Source organism: Lygodium microphyllum, chromosome 5 (genome assembly GCF_053477565.2).
Source record: "Lygodium microphyllum isolate KBCC chromosome 5, Lygodium_microphyllum_v1.1.10, whole genome shotgun sequence".
Lineage (NCBI taxonomy): Eukaryota > Viridiplantae > Streptophyta > Polypodiopsida > Schizaeales > Lygodiaceae > Lygodium > Lygodium microphyllum.
Window position 1 is genome coordinate 26,780,207 of NC_141139.1, and position 17,060 is coordinate 26,797,266.

Sequence of the window (17,060 nt, forward strand, 5' to 3'; positions counted from 1 at the left end):
CCAATGAGATCACCAATCTCACCAAGCACAAGGAATATACTTTCTTCATTGAACGTCAATATAATTCTTCTTTACATGATGCTTGTTCTTTTATCAATGATGCGACTTCTACTTGGTATTTCGACAGTGGTGCTTCTAAGCATATCACTTCTTATCTAGAATTGTTCTCATCCATTTCTCATATACCTAAGGGAGGACATAGTCGTGTGTGCAAACAATGTCTCTTATGCAATTGAAGGCATTGGTATTGTGCAAGTTAATACTATTTCTGGCACCTTTGTGACGTTACAGAATGTCCTCTATGTTGTATTGACTAGCACTCTCACATCAAGAGTTTATTGCCTTGATACTCATTATTAACAACATGCTGAAATTTTTCTTGACCATGCTCCTTCAGCGAGCGATCTTTTTACGTCACATGTTCCTTCAGTGCCATATATTTCACATTTGTTGATTTTTATTCCACATACTGATAATTTGTTTATTATTGGGATCAATGATGCTGTCGAAATTGCGGCATTACAGCATCATTTCCAACAACCGCTTGCGGTCATTTATCTTGGTGTTCTTCGCCCGCCTATAGCTTCCCGATTTGTCACCATTGAGGGGGGACATATTTCCATCACCAACAAAGTGTTCAGCTGCCGAATCAAGCATCATAATTGATAGCCCTCTCATGAATGATTGGCAAATAGTGCACAATGTCTTCACTCACCTCGAGGACCCCAAGGATTTAAGTCTTTTCTTCAACGTTGTTTCTTTGCTTATGCATGGATTTGTGGATTGTAATTGGGCTGGTTATTCAAAAGACATTTTGACAGATCTTTTTATGAAGGCTATTCCTCCATCAGAGTTTAAGATATTCAGCTATTTCTATTCATAATACCTTTTAAAATAGGATATGTCATTCATTGTATTGTCATAGGTTGCTATATCCATCACGATGAACATATGCAACCTTGACCACATATATCATTTTTTCTAGGATTTTGTTATTGTTCCTAGATTAGTCTACACATTTCTTTGATCCATGATCTAGGCTCCTTTAGCATTTAAACTGTCATTAAATGCAGATTTTGCACGTAGTGTCCTAGGCATTGAGTGACACTAGGCTTAGGGTTTCACTTAGGGTTTCCTATGACGGTTACATTGTTAGGGTTTCATTTTATAAACAGACAATATGTACCTCATTAGAACATAAGTGTCCTATTATTCATTGTGATTGCCTTGGGCGTTGTATTCTCTCTCACTCATTAAATACATCACCTTTCATTTTGTGATTGAGTTATTGTGCATCAATTAATTCATTCTTTATCTTTCATTCTCTATCAATTAGTAGCACAATTACTTCACACTTGGGCCAACATAACTAGGCAAAACACTCTCAATTGTTACAATTTCACCTCAAGGCATTTCGATTCGCCATCTTTGGATTGGGCATAGTCACGTATAGTAGAGCAAGAGTCCAAAGAATTACATGATACTCAAGGGGGAGGTAACATTTCCACTCCAATGATGGGCAACTCTCATGTATAGTGGATCTCGGATGTATTCAGCATGCATCCAAGATACTGTGCTGATAGCCTGTCTATCATAAGGTCACTATTCTATTTACTAGTCATTGTAGTTTGGCATGCAAATTGGTACGGGTTTCATTGCAGCTTTGAGACTATACATTATTTACATCAATGAATGATCATCATAGATTGATTATTAGTTGCAGGTTTTTAGTGGATGATCATTAATTCTCAGTGGTATTTAGACAGTTTAGTGGACCATAGTGTGTTTTATGAATGCCACTGGTAGTTCACCCGTGGTTTATGCTTTGCTATGGTTGTTTGGCCAAAACATTTTAGATAAGCTATCGAGAGATGCATTCTATGGGTTTTTGACAAAAGTTTTGGATTCTTTATGAGTCTTATATTTTATTTATGCTACTTGGAAATTTTTTAGCGTTTGGCATGGTTAAATAGTAATGGCCAATGTTGTTTTGACTACAATGCCTTTTGGAAAATTTAAGTGCAATACTGTTTAGCACATTGCATTGCAATCAAGGACGATTGCAAGGATTTCAAGCGATCGTCTCTTACGAGGACATGAAATTTTAATGCTTTGCTTAGCATTTGATTAAAAATTAATCAAATGTGCCAATGTGACTTGTATATGTGAGGTGCAACTTAATTATTTTGCAATGTGGGACCCAAGACCCCCATATATCAATCGGTACCAAAGTCAAAAGTTGTAAGAAGTTATGCTTGACAAGTACTAGGTGGTACCCGGTGTTAAAACTTAGCTTAGAACATTTAATTAGCCATTAGTGTTAGTGGTGACATTAGGAAATTAACATTAATTAATCAATTAATGCCGGTTGCACGCTAATGAGTGCTTGGGATCACTTAGAGGATAAATTGGCCTAGCCAATCCGATTTAATAATTGGCCAATTAGACTATTTCTCTGAGCTATGAATAATTATTAAATTTATCTTTAGAACTAATATTTTGAAAACAGTCAACAAGTCACTTTTAGCCAGCAAGAGACCTTTCACGAGCCGGTCACATGCCCAAAAGAGAGTACAATGGTAGGTGACAACAGTTTGAGGATTGTTTAAGCCAAGCAACATCATATTCGGAGTGTTCCATCAGTGAAGATAGCTTTCATGGCTGTCTAGATAGGGCAGTAGTTAATTTCTTTCATTGTCTCGTGATTGAACTCTTAAATTTCTCTCTCCTCAACATTCTCTCTCATCCTCCACATAATCTCATCCTTGGTAATTTCCAATAAAATCAGACATTGGATGTGGAGATTTTGACTTATCTCTGCTGTAAATCCAAATTTATATAGAAATTAGGGTTTGATAGCCACCTCTGGAAGTGTGCTAAAAAAATTGAAGGCCTAGAGACTTGAATTTTAGCCACTAAAATTGGGGCGATTTCAAGAGAATGAAGTGGCCATTCAGCCAACAAACATTTGGGACTGAATTTGTCACCCAAGGAGCACAATTAAAGGCCAATCCCCGAGCAAACCAAGGGGTAAATTGGTTTAAAGGGTTGCTTGTCATCTATGACAACAAGAGGCAATTAGAGAGCAAAGGAGATTTAGGGAATCCTATTGTATTTAATCCAAATTGCACTTCAAGATAAAGAAATACTGCAGGGGGTACTACTCTTGGAGGCAATAGGCTGTCCATTGTCTAAGATTAAGTGGTAACACTTGCATTTTCAATTAGTGAACTTTATGCTTGCTGTAATTAGTGTTAAATCAAGTTATTTACCACCCTATTTCGAGAAGGAAGGCTGGTTTCACCCACCATCACACTAGATTCCACCAAGCTATGCCCTTGAATCTCTCTTATCCATCAAGCTTGCTTGGTAAGCAAATGATATATCTTACTTGCCAATGTTTGCTCTACAATCAACTTATTGTTAACTTTCCAATCTTGGTAGGGGATTCCATGTCTAGCTTAGGAAAAGGTTGCCAAACACACAGTGTCTAAAATGTTGACTATAAATCATAGTACCTGTAGGCACATAAGAGATCCTTCTCACCAAATAGAATGACTGCAAGACATTGCTTGTCGACTCCAATGCATCATCAATAGAGACCATGCCAAGTCTGGTCATTCTGTTCAACTATGGTAAGCTTCTGGTTTTGCATCCCAAGAAACAATTCTAGAATTAGCCAACAATTTCAGCTGGCAAGGAATTGGTTGATAGTTGATTATTTGGCAGACACCAAGAACTTCTTAAGGACTACATGTTAAGATCACACAAGATAGAGTCAACAATAGTGAGGATTTCATGCATGTGGGCTGATCAACATTTAACTAGGGAAAAGCAAGGGCAGAAATATGCATATCTGGTTTCCCATAAACAAATTTGTCCACAGTGAGAGCCGAAATCCAACCAAGCAATTGGTCAAGAGACATTGCATGACCCTAGAACATATGCTTACACTTAGATCCGTTGTTGAGAAGGGACAAGAACATGGAAAAAGAATATACTGCTGCTATGTGGGGTCCAAAGAAGGTTTTGATACACTACCAAAGGCTAGACTAATTAGAAGGTTGCAAGACCTTCCAGTCTCTCATGAGCTACAATGGGGATATATGCTTAGAATGATCAGAAGGTTACACGACCTTGGAGTTAGAGCTACAATCGGGATATATGCTTTAGGGTATGAGCACCAAAGGGGCTGTCAGAGAGTAACTGGCAGCATTGGAATCTTTTCCCCCACAGAAAAGAAAATTCTAACAATGAATCCCCTCGGGGCAAAGTATCCCAAAGCACAGTATAAAACTAGCCCTATAACGGACTTTGAGAACAAAAGTAATAAAAATTACAACATAATGGAAGTGGGTATCAAACATCTAAATCATGGCAATGAAGCACATTTTGGTTTTCCAGATCCATAACAATGACAATAACCTCACAGGCATGTCATGTGCATGACAGGCTGCATTACTTGGTTACAATTCCCACCATTTGTAGAAATTTCCCAACAAAAGGGGAGAATGTTTGTCATAGTAGTCAAATTGTTGTGGTTTAAAGCATATCTTTGCGGGCAGCCATGCTTGAAATCATATAGACATATCAGGCTATATGGAAAGCATGAGAGATTTGTATATTCAAAGGGAGCAATCACAAATGCTTCAAAATTTTTGGGTCACACATACACTTTGTTTGTCAGGACTGCAACATTGTGGACAAGGTCTTCAATTTTCACAAGGTGGTTTGAGTGTGCTTAGCACAACGTGCATCTGCTTTAACTTTGACAAAGCGTAAAAGAAGTACAGTATGCGGAATGTAACCTGTCTCTACTAACGCTGAACTGGCATGGGTCTTCCAAATTTGCCACCGTCTAGGAATGCTAATGATCTGCCAAACTTCTGATCATGAGATTGAGGGCACTAGAACCTATCGCTGCTTGGCAGAACCATGGCAGGGTGAGTAGCAGCTCTACTTCGGTCTCTTGAGCTTGCCTTTTCATATTCAAAAAGAGAACTCCTTTTGGTACACACAAAAAGCATAACTCTCTAAGTGTTGAACTTTTTGTTGTGATTTGTTCAATACACAAAAGGATACCATTGAGCACTTTACGTCAGTGACTTCTGTATGCATGATTTATACCCAACAATTTAGCCAGAAAAATGAATCTCTTTTGATTTATCTCTGGCATCCTTTTATTTAGCGTGTTCACTATTGAAGGTACAAGTTGTGGAAGGACTAGTTAGATGCCTTGTTATTATCAAGCACACTGATCGTGAACACCTATCCAGCAGACACATAAAACAGGTAATTGTTGAACAAGAACTACTTGAACACATCTTGAACCCTGTGGACTTAACTTTGGGATTATAGAGAAAACTGATCGAATAAAAGCTCAGAGTAATTGCAGTCTCCATGAAATAAGATAAATCCAGAGAGCACAGATTTTAAGCTCAGAAGACATGATGATAGTGCCAAGCACCACACAATACAGCAACTATATTTATATAGAGAATGTTGTGAACTCACATGGCTGCCATATAGAAAACTAGATTTGGAATGTGGTGCAGCAGGCCGTTGAATAGGCTTCTGAAAGTTCTTTAAGGACCTTATAAACCGTTGAGTTGTGTTGCATAGCACAAAGTTTGGAATCAAATCATTTTGAAGCTCTGCAAATACCTAGAGATTAAATTAAAATTAAGAGAAATCCTCTAACATTAAACTAAGGACACTCACTAACAATACTCTCTGCTTGTGATATACATCAGTTGCATTGATAAAACCTGGCTCAATAAGATTTAAAAGATACCAGTTTCTTTAAGGTAGACTTCTGTCAGAAAGACCAACTTCAAGAACAGCTAATATTTAAAAATATATACGTAGTAAATAAATTTTTAGCTTACTATTAAAAACATTTGTGAAGCTTGTATGAAAAAGAACACTAGTCAAAGGGAAGTGGTGATGACTTCTCCAGGAAGCTGCACAGCGCCCTATTCTCTTGCTTCTCTCTGCTACCTTCTCCTCTTGTGTCCACTTCCTCCTACTCCTCTGCTTCTCTCCCTGCTCTCATAGCCATTGGTTCTCCTGTCCTCTCCCTGCAACCACCTTCTTCATTGCCTCTCCTCTTGACACATTCTTCTCCTTCCTTCCCCCTCCCTATCTCTGCCCTCCAGGGCCCTCCTTTATTTCTTCCATCCATGCCTCTCAGACCCACCTCTTTTCTTCAACATCAGAGAGAAGCTCCTTCATTGGAGCTCACCAAGACTTTAATTAGCATGGAGAGTGATGGCCCCCAACCAAGTTATTCTTCCGACCATGTGGTACATCACTTTCTATTGGGCATTCTCTAGGTCATGCACTGGCAGAAGTAAAGCATGGCAGGAGTGAGGAACAGTAATATTGTCCACAGAGGCATGCTTTTGAGTCATTGAATGCAAGATTTCTGGACAGCAAGTAACAAATGTGATTGATGACCATGCACCTCATTCTCATGCAACCCCTCCAGTTCATGATAATGGTGGACATTAAGGACCATACGTTGGGTCATTACATTATAGATGGAATAACAGTGGTGCCACTGGCTATAAAAGGGCAAGTCTCTTTTGGGAGGGTGAGTAAAACCCTGTTCAGGAGGAGTGGCCCGCATACAGAGAGAACATCCCCTATTCCTTTTGCCTATCCAACCAGGCTTGCGCAAACAGGTGTGATGTGTAGTAGCCAGGGTGTGTACAACAGTCTCCAGTTGCATTGTTAGCCATGTCTGTCTTGTGGATGCAGGCGGTAGCTGGTCCAAAGATGGAGTACTTCTCGGAGGAGTTTTTTTTTTTGCAAGTAGAATGTGGCTGATTATGTTACTCAAAAAAACTGATTACAACAGAGTGCTCATGCTCAACAGACTAGCTGGAGCTGATGCAAAGTCACCAATACATCATGTATACAAGCCTCTCAAGGCGGTTTGGGGGGGGGATGGGGGCAAGAAGCCATGGCGGAGGGGGGGGGGTATATCGCCAACTGGGGCTGCCTGCCTGCATCACGAAGAATAGACCTTGGCCGTCCCAAGTACGCATGAAGTGACCTCGGAGCTCCTGACGAGCCCTGGACTCGCCTTGCACCTGATCCCATCGGCTGCGGAGGGAGTGGATGATGGGGGTCCAGAGCTCTGCTAAGGTCGCATGTGCTGAAAGTCTCTCCCCGCCGAAAGCCTTATAACACCGCGCCTTCCAGATATGCTATCCAATAAGACTTCCTATGATCTCCCATACCTCCGAGCGGTTTGCTGTGGGCTCTAGTACCTAGCAGATGGGTAGAGCCTCCAAACCAACCACTGCGCACGACTCTACCTCAATAATGAATATCGTGTCCTGCATCCCGGCCTCATACAAAAGGTGACAGCCCTGGCTGACTGCCTGCCAAACAGAAAGCTCCCCATGAAATACACCCAAGGCTGGGTGCTATATGGCGAAGGATGCAGCATGCTCCTCTCCACACGAGCTATGCCTCCTCACATGACCAAAGGTAGTGCTTTGGGGTCTCCAGAGGCTACTGTGTGCAGCGCTTACAATCTTCCCTCCTGCATTTGAGCGAGCCAACTTCCCACCGCCAAGCCTCCATGTGCCACTAACCATAAGAAATACGACACCCTCCTCGGCCTCCAGCTATCCCATAGGCAGCACTAGAAGGTTTGTCGGAAGGGCTTTGTGATGCTGTGCTCCGCCCAGTGCCTGCTACATGACGGCGTCCAGTCCATATCCTCCTGCATCAGTAGATGTTTGCCAATCATGGCAGTGTACTCTAGGAACCTGGGTGGCTTCTTGGCAACTGCAGAGGCCGGCCATAGTCACTCTCTTGGATCCCACTCCAGCTCATCAAGTGGTCTGCCCTACCAGATCTAAAGCCTTGAATTCCTTCTAGAAAACATAGGGGTCCAGTCGCCATGTCTTCCCCTGAAGGCCCACCACCCGAATCATCCTCCATGAAAGGGTGGCAATCCCCTCATCCTGTTGCCCTTTGTCAAGGGCCAGACACCCCCCCTCCTGAACGATGAAGAAAGTCCCCTGTGGGGCGCCTCCCACTCTACCTGCCACCTGAAGGGGGATGCTTGCTGGTGAAAACCTAGCTGCCTATATCTCCCCGAGCTCTATCGGCTCTCGTATTGGGGGAGCAAGCCACTCCGGAGGTATTCCAGCGTCTATCTCCCTTCTCCTCAACTCCACTCCTCTCTAGTAGCTTGATACTTGCTGCAAGACCTCCTCGTCCGCCATCCTGTACACCTGCCATGTCTTGATGGTACGAGCTGGCGGGCTGGCCTCCCACCCAACCCACTGGATGTGGGGGCATTCACCTATTTGTCCGCCTTCCCGATCTTTGACCTGGAGGTTTCAGATCACCGGCTGACGGTCTATTTCCTCCTGGTAGGCTGGGGGACTTTGGATTAGGGCCTTTCGGAGGCCCTGCCACATGCGGAGTAAGCTGTGAAGGAAATGTGATCTGGGAGGGGTGATCTGGGCAGACGTGAAGATCCATCTCAGGGACAACCTCCACTCACCGCCAAGCCTCGGTCTACAGTCTTAAAGGCCCTCCTGCAATAAGACCTTCCAGGTCTGCCCACTTGGTATGAGAGCGCAGACAACTAGCTAGCCCAATAGGGCCATACTTTGATACTCTGGATCTATGATCCCAAGCCCTCCCTCTGACCTATGTCGGATGATGGTCGCCCACACCAGCTTGGCCCTGGAATCCCTGGAACCATCAAACCCTGACTAAAGGAAGTTCCGCACTAGGTGGCGAAGCTACACTACACATGATGAGGAGAAGCACCAACACGAGGCGATGTACCAGGCCGTCGCTAGGAGGACCTGGTTAACCACCAGGGCTCGTTCGGCTAGTGAGAGGCAAACTGTGCTCCAGTAGGCCAGTTTCCTTCGAATAGAATCAAGGACAGGAAGAAATTGCTGGGCAGGAGTGATGTCGAGTCCCACTTGGAACCCTAGGTACCGGACAGTTAGCCCTCTGCTCACACATCTAAATCCCAGGTGGACGCCCCACTCCGTGCTAGAGTCCGGGTCTGTGAGGAAACCAACTGACTTTCACCAATTGATTTTTGCTCTCACTGCAGAGCAAAATAGGTCAAGAGCCAGCCTCACTCTCTCCGGCATTAACTCATTGTTCTCTATGTAGAGGGCTGTATCATCTGCATACTCTGAGTCTAGCAACTCAGTCTCCTCTCTCATTGGAAGTTGGAGGCCGCGTAATCCACTCACATGTGACTTGACAAAGTGAGACATCGCCTCTCCGAAGAGTAGAAACAGGTATGGGGCTAGGGGGCAGCCCTGTTGAACCGATCTCTCCAGCTGAAACTCCTCCCCTCGCCTTCCGCCTATGAGAACCCTGCTGGTGGCTGATCTGTACAAGGCAAAGGCTCCACAAATCCAAGCATGGGGGAACCCCAACCTCACCATGGTGCCCTCTAGGAAATCCCAGTCCACCCTGTCATAAGCTTTCTCGAAATCCAAGAGTAGTATGGCCAGTCTCTGCCCACTATGCTGAGCCCACTCTGTCGCCTCAAAGAAGGTAAATACATTATCTAGGATACTCCTATCTTGGACAAAGCTTGTCTGTGTGTCATGGATGATATCTGGGAGCACGGGGCGTAGTCGCCTACCAATCATCTTTGCTAGTGCCTTATAGGCCACTGACAATAAGGTGATTGGTCTCCACTGGGAAAGCTCCTACCGGTCTCCCCCTTTGGGAAGAAGACTGATAAGACCTGCCGCAAGACTCCTTGGCATCTATCTTGAAGTGAAAATCTCCTGAAAGGCCCTCAGTAGGGGGTCCTTCACCACTTTCGAGTAGGTAGTGAAGAAATCCTCGTCTAGTTCCTTCTCTATGAAGGGGGCTAGGAGGGAGCGTCCCATCTCCTCTGTGACGAGGGACGGGATGTGATCCCATACCTGCTGTATACATCTCTATTTTCTAGCTGAAGTTGTCTCCTGCTGGAAAAAGCGCGTATAATAGTCGGTGGCAATCTCCATCACCTCGTCTGGGCTAGAACGGGTCCTGCCATACTGATCCCGAAGGCTGCGTATCTACTTTCCTGCGGTGTGGGGCTGGTGCACTTGGAAGAACTCCCTGCACATCGTGTCCCCCTTCCGCGCCCACAAGGCTACTAAGGTTCAGAAAGAGAACTCCAGCTTCTGTCCTCTAGGCCAGCAATGGCTACTCACGCGCGCATCTCTTGTGCCAGAGTGCTCTCTCCTCCTCCCAACACTGCTGCTTGGTTTGTATGGCTGCCTCTTGGCAAATTCTGCTCGACTCGGCTAGGACCTCTGCAACCTCCTTTGCTATCCGGTCACTGCTGTCCCACTCTTTGGTCCAAATTTGCTCTATCTGTCTCGTCACCTCCTCCCTCCTATAGATCGAGTCAGGGATCCGACAGGATCGTGTGTCTAGGGCGGATGCTGGGGGGTCAAGCGTCAGGAGAACCTGGCAATGATCGGACAACGTGGTGCTTGCCAATTGCTCAATCTGGCCTCCACGAGAGCCTCCCCACTCTCCCACATAAAACCTATCCAACCGCTCCAACAGGACTCCACCTAGCTGCCTATATCCCCAAGAGAAGTCCAACGACCTCTCCCTCCTGTGGAAGGGAGGGTCTCACCAAGCATCACGTGCTCTGACTGCAAGCAAAAAGACCTCCCATGCCTCCTGCTCCTCCACAACCATGCCCTAGTAGTTTTTGCCTCTACCCTGCTGGTCCTCCTAAGCCTCCAAATTGTTGAAATTTGCTCCAACAATCCAGGAGTCCACCTTTGGGAGTCCATCTGCGATCTCCACCCAAAACTTGTTGCGTGCCCTAACCTCCGTAGGGGCATAGACATTGAGGACTCCAATGCACGAGTCCCCAATATCCAATCTGATCCATAGAATCCTTCCTGCCACTATCATCCTGTGGTCTCCTACACAGGCGGTGAGACTTGAGCCTTGGTGGGGGTGAGCTTGTGCTCTTGCAGAAGCAAGATGTCGATCCGTCCAGCAAGGGCAAGCTGTAGCTCCTGCCGAACAATCAACTTTCTGGAACCACGTGCCCCATTGTAATGGAGACTATTCACATGCCAGGATGCAAGGTGTAAGCTCATGGGGAAACCTGTGGACTAACCGAACATGCATTTGTTCGGTGTGGATGCTGCTGATCAGGAGGAGGAACTGTGAGGTATGCAAGTGCGCTTTGCCGCCAGTCTGGATGGTGAACTCCAGTCCCCCATGGTGGCCCTCCGCCAGACCATAGGGGTGATAGATGCTCTAGGTGGTACTATCAATGCATCTATCAACCATGCTGAGAATCGTGACTCTGAACACTGGTAGAAACGGGCCGCCTGTGCCAGGGGCCATTCAATCATATCCCTCGGAGCTCTCCACTGTGGGGGGGGGCTTGAAAGATAATGGTCAAGTGTGGGACCTCAATGCCAGCCCACTAATTAATGTCTTGGAGATGCATGGCGGGTGGGGGGGGGGGGGGTGGTGGCCCTGGAGAGGGGGGGTTGTGGACCAAGGTTAGTGGTGGGGGGGGGGGGGGCAATGGAATGTGGGAGGGGGTGGGTGATGGGACTGTGGGAACTCAAGCAAGGCAGTTTGTGGCGCGGGTGGAGGATGTGGGGAGTTGTGGTATTGCCGGGTCGGATAGACAGGCGAGGGATTGTAGAGTGCTTTGCCGAGGAGGCGATGCTTGCCCGCTTGCACCTTGTTGACGAGGCTGGGTCTGATGAGCTGGCTGCGCTATCCCCTATCGTGTCCCTCTCTGTTGTCTTTGGACCCGTGTAAAGCCGTCAACGTCCACCTGGGGGCCTGTCGGTGGAGCCGCCTTGGCTCTGAAACATGTACAAACTGCTTCCTGATGCCCAAAATTGTGGCAGCGCCTGGTTGCCCAATCACAATGACCTGCTGTCTAAAGGAGTGTCCGCCTGCCTCAATCTCTAGGAACTGTGGGATATTCTTAACCTCTTTCACTGCCACCCGTACCTTTGAAACTCCTGTTGCTGTCACTGCATCCGCGAAAGACGTGGGAAGGACAGTACCGAAGAGCCGTCCAAAGTCTTCCACCAACTCGCGATACTCAATTGCCAGGCCGGGGAAAAGAAGGGTGACCAGGTGCCGAAGAAACATGTTGTGGAGTGCAAACGCCTCCACAGTAAAGCCACTGTACCAAGGGACCATGTGTGACCCCCTTCGTGGACGCATATGGTGCATTGGTGAGTAACTCGCGAGCTGCGTTCGCCGAGCCAAGCTGGACCATAAAGATCCCTTGGCCCAATAGGACCGCCTCCACGATCTGCGTTGTGCCGATGCGCGACGTGGAGTGAAGCCAGTCCCAAAGCTGGGCCCTGGCTAGGGAATGTCCTACTACCTGACCATAGATCGTTGTTTCCATTAGCTTGAGCTCCTTAGCTCAGACGGCTAAGAGCTGCTTCTCAGAGAGGACTACGCGCAAGGTGTTTGATTAGGGGGCACTCACTGAGTGCGCCGGTGTCTGACCAGAGGTTTCCATTGTGCGTCCCTTCTGAGAGAACTACCAATCACGTCACGGTGCTACCTAGGGGGAGAGTTGCTGTAGATAGAGGGAGCAATTGGAGGGTGGGGGGGATCAATGGTGGGGGGGGCGGAAACACTGCTATTTTTGATACAGCGCGGACGGGAGAAGTGCACTGGGGGGGGGGGGGGGGGGGGAACCGGAGGGGGACAACGAACTGTCTGGGTGGGAGGGGGGAAGTCTCGCCTGGGCGGACAGGCGAGGGGGGGGGGGGGGGGGACAATGAGATGTCGGGGCGGGGGGTAGTCACGCCTGGGTGGACAAGCGGGGGGAAATGGCCACACGAACTAGAAGGTCAGGCAGGCTGGGGGGGGGGGGGGGGAACAGTCATGTGGGCGGCCAAAGGCGAGGGACAGACGTCCAGACGAGGGATAAAAAGGTTAGGCGGGGCGGAAACGGGGGGGAGAAAACCGCCCGCGATGTGGGGGGGGCCCAAACAGGCGGAGTGAGGGGCGTGATCCACACGGGGGGGCGGGCGTGACCAGGCGGAGCGAGGGGCGTGATCCAAACTGGGGGGCGGGCGCGATCAGACGGAGCAAGGGGGTAGAGCCATACGACGTGATGGTGCTGAGCGAAAAGACAACTCAATTCTCGGAGGAGTTTTAGTTGCCCACAAATTTCAAACAAACTTTGGAAAAAGAGTATGGAACAACTGGCAGCCCCAGACTATTTTCAACTTCTTTTGATTTGGTGGCATTCCAGCTGCATCTATCTATGTCAAATAAGCAAGGATAGTATTGACTCAAAAGGGAAAAGATTATCAGCAGCTAATATGGGACAGCTTGATGCAGTAAGCAATATCAGTTTGGAGAGCTGAATGCACATTGAAGTGAGCACTTCACTGGATTCAACGAAAGAACACCACAATCACAATCCTTGCTCCAACCTCACTGTCGAAACAGTTGACTGTTAATAGTGTAAGTCTATTTGAAAAGAAACCACTTGACAATTTTGCACAATGTAAATGTCCATTCAAATAAATATCTTGAAGTCACATGGTACCTGTGAAGTAACTCGTCCTGAAAATGAGACAAGTGATACAGTTTCCATCATCTCTTCAAGCATTGCTTTGAAAGGGTCTAGATTTAAATATTGGCTCAATACTCTATGTGTTTCTCTCAAAACCTCAACGGATTGCTGTAATTCCTGCTTACAAATGTCAACTTTTTAGTATCTAATGCATAAAACCTCGGTTCTCACAGCAATCATTTAAGTTGGTTTTGAATGACAAATAGTCACTTTGCAGGGCTTTCAAATATTTCTCTACTACAAATTATCCTCCCACTAGCATCACAACAAACACAACTCTGTATCAACATTCAAGCAGAAAACAACACAAAAATATAAGGCAAGCACCTCAAGAAAGACGCACCATGATGGAGCAGATATCGTGAGATTCAAACCGCTCAAAAAGAAAATCCAAGTTCTCTCTGAAAACCTTGTTCATCCTCTGCCCAATCAGGAAGGACAAGTCTATACTCCGTCCTAGAAGCTGCACTAACCCAAAATTTGAGAATACGAAGGCACAATAAATCATTCTAAACATTCAAAGCAAGGAAAAGATCTACAATTCAGCCCATACCTTAACACTTCTCATCCTGAAAAGTGCATCATATCGCTTGGCAAGTATCGAAAACCGATCACAGTTCTCAGAGGCTGCCAGAAATGTGCAGTCTAAAATTTTGCTGCAAAGCACTCAGTAAACATGACAAAAAGTTTAGATTGCTATACAAAGTATGTTCCATTTACAAATGAAGAATGCCAACAAACAGCAACCTGGCAGCAAAACTTTTGTAATGAGCAAACATATGCTCTGTCAGCTTGAATACAAGCTGGTCAAAACACAAGTCTACCTGCATAGAAACAAAAGAGGGTCACACATGTTCAAATTGCATGCCTGACAGGATTTATGCCAGCATCAGGTTACATTCACTAGCATAAATGTCAAGATGCATGCAGTAAAAAGTTGCATACAGTTTAACAATAGCTTGCAGGCAAACAGGGATTGCTGTTAAATCTGCCACTCTGAGTGCCCACAATGTCTCTTAAACCAAAGCCACTTTAGCATTTTAGATAAGTGTTCTATCTATAAATTGACAAAACCACTGAAGTGGCAAAAATGAGATAAAAAATGATGAGAATGTACATGTGGTGGTGGTATGGCATGGCTCATGACTTGGTCAACTGCTGCTCATGTGCAACCTATTCAGGTATCTCCTTTATCTAACCAGCTGGGCTGCTTTTAACTCACTTGTGCCCTGCTATGTGGTCGCCGAGAACCAAACACGGGAAATAAAACTCCAGATCTGTCGAGCAACCGGACAAGAGACAAAAAGATGAAGCAATGTTTCATCACATGTAGTGCAGAATACACAACGACCAGCAGAAATCTTTTGAGCACGCAACACCTTGTTGGGTGTTTCACTTACGCCTCACGCCTACCCTCATATAGGAGTGTCGGTGATCAGTAGGACACTGGGGCACTTTTTACTCTCGGTATGAGAGGTTTTTCCCCCTAGACTTATGGTCTTATTTCGTATGTGCTTGTGTCACACACTTACGGGCACTTATCGTGTTCGGGTGTGAACACCCCCTACAACCCTAAGGTTTAAGGGTTGTACCTTGTACTTTTAGTTTACACTCTTTCAGTCTATTGCATTGGGTGTCGTGCTTCACTCTCATACTGTCTACTGCATTCTGTGTGCTGAGCTTCGATCTTGTCTCCATCTCATATTTGGTATTAGAGCATTGGCTCTGTTCAGCTCAGCTTAGGTTCTGCTCAACTCTGCTCAGCCTCCGGGAGCTTCTTGCTCTTGGCTCTGGTCAATCTCAGCGGCAGCTCGTGTCCTTACCCTGCCAGCCAATGCCAGGTCGTCCACCAGAGCACGGTCAGATTTACCACTACCTATAGCCTGTACCTGTGTCTACAGCCCGTCAGCTTCTGCACCCTGCTCACCAGCGCCAGTGCTGCCTGCCCCTGCAACTCCTCTGTACTCCCGCCACCCCTCAGCAGCGTTGCCTGCCTGTACCAGAGCCGCCCCCTATGCCGCCTATCGTCTGGGAACGCCGCCTGCGCCTAAGAGAAGTGCCCACCTTCTCCACATCACCTCTGGTCCATCTGCCCCTGAGACGCCTGCAGCCGCCAAGCCCACTTGTAACCAGCATAGCCTGCCTATGGCAATTGCCGCTTGTGCCCGAGCCTGCCACACCAGCAGCAAGCCGTCTGCACCTGTACCTGGTCGACTGACATTTCAAAGGTTTTTTAAAATTTAATTTTGACATTTTCATTCCAGAATACATCTCTGCACAAGAGGGCTTCAAGTACAGAATTCTGGACATGTTTCAGAGACACGGTTGATGCAAATTTCTGAGCAAAATTATCAGAAATTTTAGGGCTTGTGTGTTTTTTGAGGATATTGGCAAATGTACTGCAGTTTCAGTCACTGATAGACTGTCATTTTGGACAAATTTGGGGCAATAAATTTTGGGGATTTTGCTGATACAGTGTTGCTGAACACTGAATGCACCTTGGACTGCTTGCATTACAGACAGTTTTGATAGAGTGCACTTGAGTGTATTAATTGCAGCAAGTTATCTGCTGTGATTTCTGGAAATTTTTGAGATTTCCAGTTTGGTTCAGCTTGGACACTGCGCTTTTGCTTCTTTTGGTAATTGATTATCATAGCAAACTAGGGAGGAGATGTCTTTACCTATGTATCCAAGGAGGACAGATTGGATGGAAACAACTACTCACTTTGGTCCTTCATGATGAAGAATGTGCTTGTGGCGAAAAATCTTTGGGATTATGTCAGTGGAGAAGAAGTTCGGCCCGGAGTTGTGGCTCCAACTACTACTCTAGGATGATGTGGACAACGGGCACGTCAGCCTGCTCCACTTCAGCCACTTCCCCAAAGATCAATAGCTCAAAAAGCATGGGATACAAGGGATGCACAGGCTTTGTCATTGATTGCATTGGCAGTTCAACGGTCCATCATCCCCCACATTCGTTCAGCAGCTTTTTCACAAGAAGCTTGGCTAACTTTGGAGCAGCTGTTTGCAAGTAAGAATGAGACTCGTATCTCTTTCTTAAAGAAAGAGCTAGAGACATTGAAGATGGATGAGGGTGATCTATTCAGGATCACTTGAACAAAATTCAGGACTTGCATGAGCAACTTATGAATGTTGATGAGTACTATTCACATGCACAAATGATATCTACTACATTGAACTCATTACCTCCTTCATACTTGGCTTTTCATACGGCCTTAAACCTCACCATGAGCATTGACACACAACTGATCACTTTTCTCCAATTAGTCGGTTTGCTTCTAGAGGAGAAGCAAACAAGAAGAAATAGTGGTGTGGATGCCATAGCCTCTGAGGAGGCTTTTATGGCTAGACAAAAGGGAAAATGCAGCCAAGTAAAGAATGCTCCGCAAAGCTTTGGGACTTTTGGCACTTCACAAGGAAGTAAAAAACAAGGGGGCACGTA

At 46.1% G+C, this 17,060-nt stretch overlaps 1 protein-coding gene across 4 annotated transcripts in view; it reads right to left on the reverse strand.

The window, feature by feature from the left end:
- The window catches only part of PIR121 (transcription activator), a 230,962-nt gene that overhangs the window by 12,455 nt on the left and 201,447 nt on the right, over positions 1–17,060 (reverse strand). For all 4 annotated transcript variants that reach the window (XR_015690853.1, XM_087677627.1, XM_087677624.1 and 1 more), the window contains exons 19-23: positions 14,345–14,421; positions 14,151–14,253; positions 13,941–14,060; positions 13,571–13,714; positions 5,515–5,664 (exon numbers count right to left, since the gene is read on the reverse strand). Coding sequence is in view for 3 of the 4 variants with exons in the window: in XM_087677627.1 (XP_087533753.1) it covers positions 5,515–5,664; positions 13,571–13,714; positions 13,941–14,060; positions 14,151–14,253; positions 14,345–14,421 (594 nt within the window). In the remaining variant the exon portion in view is untranslated. The remainder of the gene's footprint in view (positions 1–5,514; positions 5,665–13,570; positions 13,715–13,940; positions 14,061–14,150; positions 14,254–14,344; positions 14,422–17,060) is intronic.